We start from the raw sequence: 8,525 nt of genomic DNA, 5'->3' as shown, positions 1-8,525 counted from the left end.
AGGAGCCAAGTGGTCCAGCCGCAGACAGAAAGTGGGCTCCTCACATGCATCTGAGGTTGTCAGCCCGGCAGGGGAGGCAGGCGCTCCTGGCAGGCCAAGAGAAGGAGAAAACAAACATGGTGCTGGAACAAGACAACGACAACAAATCCCTACTGATGAAAACAGTTATGCAGTGATTTATCTACTTGGTACATTAAAGACAATATGATAAAGAATTTACCGGGCTTGTGCAGAAACGTGGTGACAGTGTCAGTGCAGATGTTGAAACAAAAATAAACGACCAAAGGAGGATATTACATTTAACTTTGCTTTGAATCCTTCAACCCAAAACCTCTTCCACTCAGAGCATCACTAAACAGGAGGTTGTTTGGAAGTGCACTTCCATATTGAAATAATAATGTCATGCCATTGTGACCTGGACTCTCTTGAAAAAGAAAGTTTTTTCTCTCAATAAATCATCCTAAATAAATAATTAATAAATACACAAAAACAGTCTTTTAAGTGTTACTTAGAGTAGCCAAAAAACATACTTGTGTACTTTTAGTTGAGCAGTTTATAACCCAGTCTTACCTGGACTTGAGTACTTGGAATAGGGATTTTCTTCACCCCCAGTTGCCATAAAGACAACTCGAAAAGTTGGAGTATAGCGCCACCTATAGAGACAAAGTCACCTCACCAATCCTTAACGTATGGTTCCCAAAGTGCTCCTCAAGGGCGTCCCTCAAGAGGGAAGCTGAAAATATGAGGAATGGTTTAGTTCAACCATTTCAACAACGTCATTATTTCTTATTTAGAAAAGTGCAGTGAAAACCTTGAGTGACTATAGCTAAAAAAATTGCCAAATTCTTCAGTTAGGTGTTTGTGACCCAAAATTGATCTCCAGTACTGCCGCTATGCATGGGGTCAAATTTGTGCCAGGTTAATAACGAATGAATGCACAGAAAAAAAAAGTCAAAATAAATGCAAACTTCTGAGAATGAATGAACCCAACCTGTTCAACATTTTCTTAGGTAATACTACTTGTACACAGGGAATACTGATCATCAGTGTTTAAAAGTGGTCATACACATTTATAAATCAGGTTTTTGTGTACTTATATATTATGTGGATTTATTTTATTATTATTATTATTATTATTTATTCTTGAGGTAATTGTACTTTACTATTTGCATGTTATGCCACTTTATACTTCTACTGCACTACATTTAAGAGGTAAATACTGTACTTTTAACTGTACTACATTTATTTAACAGCTAAAGTTACTATTTACTTTGCAGATGATAATATGATGTAATGTTCTTGGTTAAACAACCCAATAATATATAAAGTAGGCTTCTTAAAATTAGCTCTACGTCATCCAGCTGCAAGATTAAAATGCTGCAAACATATGACAGTAATGCATCAGTGATAAGGGGTCCTTTTTGCATAATGAGTACTTATGTCCAGGTTATTGTTTGCAGCTTTTTAGTGACAGATATGTTTATTGTATTTTCCACAAAACATACAAAAACATGCACTTCACATTGAACAAAAAAGGCACCTGAACAAATCACACTAAGCACTTTGGATATAATGGAAGTAAGGCATGTTCTGCTGTCGTACTTGTTGACAAGGTACTAAAATCACATCTTGGTGGATAAAAAAAAAAGATCCGACACTTAATAATAACATAACTGCTCAAAAGTCCAAATGAAAATAAAAATAAACAGCAGTTCATTGCAAGCAAAATCTTCCCCTTCCAGTAATTTCATGAATGGGCCCCAAATCTTCTCAAAAGTGTTGTATTTCCCCTTTACTATATATGTTTATGTAAGTTTCTCCATGTTTAAGAGTAGCCTGTCTTTCTAGTGTAGTATGGTGGTGCGAATGTGTCCTCCACAGATGTTTATAAGCATTTACAAACAGGTCAAAGAGCGCCCTCTAGTGTTACTGAGACGTTACTCCAGCTCACCCCCACCACTGTCTCATAACACCGCTGGTCAGGCCAGGAGACGGACACCTCCTCGGTCTCTATATTTAGATGTCTAACCTGCGTAAACAAATCCTTTCTCGTCCCTCGGAGAAAAGTGAAATCATCTCAGGAAGCAGACAGTTCAGAGGAGAGCCAAACAGTGATGGCCTCCGTTAAAAAAGACAACAGGCTGACGAGTTCTCAAAGCTTTTCATGCGTCGGTTTCGCCGGATTTTTCAGTAAAACCGTTACGTCGCCGTTGGAGGTCGTTAAAATCAAGAGTCAAGTGGGCACTTTTCACTGTAAGAAGGGTTTGTGTCAAAGTTTTCTTCTCATCTACCAGAATGAGGGACTTAGAGGATTTTGGAAAGGAAATCTGGCCTCTTGTCTCAGGTTGTTCCCCTACACCGCAGTTCATCTCACAACATACAAAAAGTAAGTGACTTGGAATCTAAATGTGTTGTTTGTTGTTTTGTCTCACATTGTATCGAGTTAAAAACGTATCTCGTGGTTGTTTTCGTCGGAGTTTGGTCCAGTATTTATGCTAAATTAGCTTGTTAGCGAACTCGGTCTGCTGACTTAGCAAGTTTGTGTGGTGAACAGTGTAAAAGAGTTTAACACATTAACTTCAGTAGAAGATAAAATGTCTTGACGTTCATTTTTTTTTATTATTGACACGATAAAACAACAAAAAGAGTTCGTTTAAATTGTCTGTTTACTTTTTTCCGTTCAGCTAAAAATGTACTTCCTGTTTTACCGTACGAGGCACTCCTTCAATATTCAGCCAATCAGAAGGCTGGATTTGCTCACTCGATTTTCAAAGCCTGAGGGGTCCCCTGGCCCTGGGTTTTGTCTCACAGGTAGTCTGTTTCCCTCGAGTCAAACTCAACATTATGTATACTAGAGCTGATATGATTAGTTGATTAATCAATCGAGACAAAGTTAATCGATAACTACTTCAGTTAAGGCAAATAACAATTATTGTCATTGTCAGTTAATCGATTCATAGTTTTGTCTTTAAAATCTAAAATAGTTAATAAAATATCTACCACAGTTTCCGGAATCCCAAATTGGCATATTCAGTTTGGGTTCTGGACTGACAAACAAAGATGAATATGCGGAATATGACAACTTGGTCTCTGGGAAGTTGTGATGGGCATTTTTTCAAACTAATGACTTAATTGATTAAAAAGTATAAATAATAAATTAATTGATAATGAAAATTAGCATTAGTTGCAGGCCTAACATATACATACTGTATGTATGTTCATACACAGATTATTTACAGTAGATTACTGTGTTTGTACTCATGAGAGGAAGTGTTGCCTGTGAGGCTTTACTCAGGGCATAAAGTAGTCGTATATTGGGTTACTACAGGACAAAACATACAGCAGAGCCGACAGCATGGCTGGATGTTTTGTCCTGTGGTAACCCAACTCAGTGTCTACTTTATGCCCTGAGTAAATCCTCTGTGACAACAGTAATCCAGGGGCAGTCATAAATACTATACTGTCTATAGACAGTCAGTAGGTACCCTCTCACGCTTCAGGGTCACGTGTGTATGTAAACATCCTGACTCGGCAAACCACTGTCCTGTTTTGTACGCCGTGTTCCAGGAAAAGAAAGCCCCCCCCCACACACACACACGACCTCTGAGTTATTCATTTGCACCTTAAGTGTATGCGACTTGAACTTCTGGCCTTAAAGATTCTCACTGAAACAACAGCATGTGTCCTTTGCACATATAAAATAACAAAACACAGAATAAAAAATATGGACAGATGCAGGTAACATTAACAAAGAAGGTGCTCATCTGTAACGTTACATTGAACATGGCTGCAATTATTTTGATTATTGATTAATGTGTTTGTAATTAGAATTTTTTTATTGATTAATCATTTAGCTATTAAAATGCATGAACATGGTGATAAATGCACTTCAACAAGTCCCAAACCCAAAGATATTCAATTTAGTGCTGAAACAGTTAGTCACTTAATAGATTAGTCAATCAACAGAAAATTATTCAACAGTTTTGATAATTGATTAAAACCATTTATCAAGGAAAACTTCTAAATATTTTCCTTCTCAAAATGTGAAGACTTGCTACTTTTTTTCTGTTTTATATAATTGTAAATTTAATATTTTTTGTTTTTGGACTGTTGGTCAGATAAAAGTTGTTTGATGGGCATTTTTCACAATGATATGACATATTTTAGACTAAATGATGAATTGATTATCACAACCATCATCAACAGATTAAGAGATAATGAAAATAATAGTTTATTTCAGCTCAAATTAAATTGATATCAGACAGATACACACATTTGAGAAGCTTGAAATGTTTGGGGGGTTTTTTGTTTCATAAATTATTTTGATTATTAAAAATGATTGGCAATTGATTTTCTGACTGTCTGGTTGGGGATTAGAGTTAGTAATCAAGTAATCACCTAATCATCTCAACACTTACATTGAACCAAAATAATACATTTGAAGAGAGGGGTTCTGCTTATTGGACAGTCAGGTGCACAATAGGTTTGGAAACCAGAAACACTGAAAACAAATGAAACAAAATGTGCTGTCAAACTACCAAGACAAATGATGAAACCAATCACTTTCTGATCAATGAAATCTGCACAGTTAAGTGTTATTAACTTTGCCTTCCTCTGTGTCCAGGATAGTCCACCTTCACATGGATGAACTGGGCTTCATCTCTCAGTGGAGAGCCATATTGGCGGGTGGACTGGCTGGTGTTGCTGCTGCCCTGGTCACGTACCCTCTGGAGGTGGCAGAAACCAGGCTCATCGTTCAGAACTGCAGACAGCCCACGTACATTGGCGTAATTCACACACTCTCAAAGATCTACAGAGGGGAAGGGCTGCTTGCTCTCTACAGGGGCTTTTCCCTCACTTTCTTGGGTGTGTTTGCATATTCAACTTAGTTCATTTCTTGTGGGTGGTGTTAAGATATCAGATATTAATGCTGTTAAAAGAGCTCTGCTTTTCATTTATTACACTGTGAAAGTTGCAGTCGTGCAGTTCTGGTAGCCTAGTGGCCAAAAAATTGACCTTCCACCCCTTAATCGGGTTTTTCTCTCCAGCCCACCCATCATTTGCTGTACGCAGTTCATCAATGATAAATTTAACTGTAAATCGCGGTGTCTCTTATTTGTCAACAGGTGCTTTTCCCTTTTCTATCGGATGCTACGCCGTCTACATGAACTTGGACAAGCTCTGGCAGGAGCCTCCTTTTCGCTTCACTCCCCTCCAGAACTTCATTAATGGCTGTCTTGCGGCGGGAGTTGCCCAGACCCTCTCCTACCCTTTTGAAACTGTAAAGCGGAAGATGCAGGTAATTTACCACCAGAGCACTTCAGTTTCTGCATGTAGGTTCTGTTTTTTTTTTTAAGAGAGGTGACACAAAGGCATTTTTAAAGAGGCACTAGCAAACTAACTATAATAACAAAAATACAGAGAACATCAATATTTAAATAAGTTGCCTGTTCTTAGTCCATTAGTCTAATTATTGGTCAACAAAGAAATGTTTGACAATTAGTTGTTTTTATGGCCTTTTAAAGGTAAATGAGGTTTCCAGTTAAACTCAGTGTACCTGTATTCAGGTGCAAAATTTGATAGATCTTTCAGACAGATCAACTAGTTTACTTCATATCTATATATTATTACTACTATACATATTTATTATGTATTGTTTGTCGTTATTTTACCTGTAAACAAGTGTACAGTGCAGTAGGTTCTGTTTACTCGCTGTATTACCACCTTTAGTCCATAAGGGGGCAGTGAGAGTTTACTAAATTAAGTACTTAAATCAGAATACTCTTAGTCGTAAGTTTTTCAAATTAGCCTTCAAAATAATTTAACCTATGGCTATTTAAAGAGTCCGGACATTTTCCATGTGTGTTTATAAAAAACACTTTGGTCATAGGAAAACACACTGGTCTGCACCAAGTTCAACGTAAATGATGTTTGAGATACCTTCTGAATGTTTAATAAGGGTTAGGAACAATGGCGCTGCAGAGGACAGAATACTACATCCGCTTTTATCAATTTTTTTATCAGCCTATTATTAGCTACCACAAGGTTCAACAGCAGCTGGGAATGTGAATGTGTCCCGGGTCTGCAGAAGTTATAGATATGCTCTCTAAAGATAGTCAGTTACTATCAGACAGCAGCCAAGCTGAGAGTCGTGTATGTATACTTCTTTGAACCATCACAAACGTGACCTTCCAATAAAGAATAATGTTACATAATTGTTGTATTTAGGGATTCAGCTCTTGTCTGAGAGTTAAATATTAAAAGTCAGGCAGATCAATGATGGTAGGAAAGCAGCTGAGGATGTTTGCAGAAGCTTTAGGTAATGATTTAAGCTAAGTATTGTTTAACCTGCTGGCTAGCTTGATGTTTCCTCTACAAATGAAGCTGTTTGAATAGTTTGATACCCTTATTATTATTGTGTGCATGTTCCCTTTGGGAGCCTCGAAACTTCTAAAGATACACCTCCTCAGTCACATGACAGTCAGTCTGTAGAGTTGTTGGTGTGGTTAACAAAACAACACAGGACACAATGTGACTGTCTCATACAGGACGTGTGTTGAGAGCTTTAATATACTGTTAACTAACATGAATATATAACTCTCATCTCCTCCAGCCCTTATTTTTTCACTTTACCCTCAAAAGGACAACATTGTGTTTATTATATGCTTATCTTGTCCCTATGTTTAAATTTGTAATAGTGTTGCTTATTTATTATATCTTATTTTCTTACTTATGTCTCTGCTATTGCACTATCCTGTATGCTGCTGTAACAATGCAAATTTCCCTGCTGGGGGATTAATAAAGGATTATCTTATCTTATCTTATCTTATCTTAATTACTATAAAAGTGCAGGAGTGTCAACTTTCCTTTACTGCGCTACTAAAGCTTATGATATACTTGTATATAACTTAATTACATCTTCCCCAAAATTGCAACAAGTTCTATATTTCTTGTCACGCTTCTCGTGACATTTCTGGTTATTACTTTATAGACGCATTGTGATACTTTGCTGATTCACTGCTTCTTCATTTTCACTTTCAATCTCTTTTCTCAGGCTCAGAGTGCTCGTCTTCCTCATTTTGGTGGAGTTGACGTCCATTTCACTGGAATGATTGACTGTTTCAAACAGGTTGTTAGAAACAAGGGCATCCTCTCACTGTGGAATGGCCTCACTGCCAACACAATAAAGGTACGGTTTCACTGGAATATTCTTTTGTCATCGTTATGTTTTACTCTATATCAATCATATGCATAGAGCACTGGTCTACTTGTGTGGCATATAAGTGACAAGGAACTGAAATAAATGCACATGCTCAGGAACATGAGTGACTTTATGACGGGGGGAAAAATTGTGACCCATGGCCTACGCAAAAGGGAGAGTGAGTAGGGGGGGCGGGGCATGGAAAGCAATGTTCAGTGTGTAATTCACAGCAGGACTATCACGAGCAAGGTGAGCAAAGTCTGTCTCTGGAACAGCACGCTCCACTCTCCTATTTCAGCTGCAAATGTCACGATACGTTGTTTCACAAATGTAAGGCCTTGTCATGAGCAGCTGAATGAAAATAAAGCAACTTGTTGTAGAAACATTAAGATACTTTTAGTAAAATCAGACCACAACCTTGTCCGTGTGGCTATCTAAGGCTTTTAATCACATGATTGAACTGATTTAAATGTGTTGGCATCACACGGAAACACACTCATCTTTATCTTCCGACCTCTTTGTCATTCCTTCACAGATTATTCCCTACTATGGCCTTCTTTTCACCTGCTTTGAGATGTGCAAGCAGGTTTGCCTTTACCGCAACGGGTACATCGTGTCACCCCTGAGCTACAAACCTGCACCGGGGGTCGACCAGAGCCTCGGGCCGTACGAGCTGGCGGAGGTGAAGCGCTACTTGAAAAACAGGAACTTTGGGTCGGGGGAGTCGTCTTTTGGAAACCGCTGGTGAAGCTTCACCACGAGAAGATGTCACCTGACCAGCAAAATGAGTTATTTGCCGGACTGAAACACTTCAGAGGCTTGTGTCTGTAATATTTACATAATGTTGTGTTTCATGTCTTCATATAAGGTATTAACATTTACATTATGTCCGGTCAGCAACGGTCTACCTCTTTCTGAATATTGTTATTTTATCTGACGGTGTTATTTGTTTATGAAGTGGTCACTCACACAGTGTCTTTCCATGACTGTTTTTAAGCAAACATTATGTGCCTTGAACGTTAACTATTTATTTTGGGGCTCATTTCAGTTATTGTGTCATTGACATCAAATAGTGCCGTAGTTTATTCAAATAGCAAATGCTCTTAATCTACTTGCGTGATAGCTTGTATTTTTTTTTATGTATAATGAATGTAAAAATGTTGATGATTCATAAGTTTGAGTAGGTTTTGGATAATCATGTTTGTGCTCATAACATTAAAATTTCACATTTTTCATTCTTAAGATGTTCTTTTGTATGTTTTTGTAAGTCTTGATTATATATTTATGATCTCAGTTAACCTTTGGGAATATAAAACTACTTCCT

At 37.7% G+C, this 8,525-nt stretch overlaps 1 protein-coding gene across 1 annotated transcript; it reads left to right on the top strand.

Moving 5' to 3' along the window:
* Nucleotides 1–1,989: 1,989 nt before the first annotated feature.
* Nucleotides 1,990–8,402, top strand: slc25a43 (solute carrier family 25 member 43). The gene is made up of 5 exons (XM_070913639.1): nt 1,990–2,386; nt 4,625–4,866; nt 5,127–5,299; nt 7,055–7,189; nt 7,737–8,402. Exons 1-5 carry the CDS (start codon nt 2,115–2,117, stop codon nt 7,947–7,949), a joined length of 1,035 nt encoding a protein of 344 aa, XP_070769740.1. The 5' UTR covers nt 1,990–2,114; the 3' UTR covers nt 7,950–8,402.
* The last annotated feature ends 123 nt before the right edge of the window (nt 8,403–8,525 follow it).

The sequence above is a fragment of the Enoplosus armatus genome, chromosome 10, assembly GCF_043641665.1.
Source record: "Enoplosus armatus isolate fEnoArm2 chromosome 10, fEnoArm2.hap1, whole genome shotgun sequence".
NCBI classification, from domain to species: domain Eukaryota; kingdom Metazoa; phylum Chordata; class Actinopteri; order Centrarchiformes; family Enoplosidae; genus Enoplosus; species Enoplosus armatus.
Note: the sequence above shows the minus strand (reverse complement) of the source record. Positions and strands in the feature narration are given on the sequence as shown.

Coding starts and splice junctions, on each gene's coding strand:
- slc25a43 (XM_070913639.1), top strand. CDS start 2,115: ATGGCCTCCGTTAAAAAAGACAACAGGCTGACGAGTTCTCAAAGCTTT. Junction 2,387..4,624: donor CATCTCACAACATACAAAAA/GTAAGTGACTTG, acceptor CTCTGTGTCCAG/GATAGTCCACCTTCACATGG. Junction 7,190..7,736: donor TCACTGCCAACACAATAAAG/GTACGGTTTCAC, acceptor ATTCCTTCACAG/ATTATTCCCTACTATGGCCT.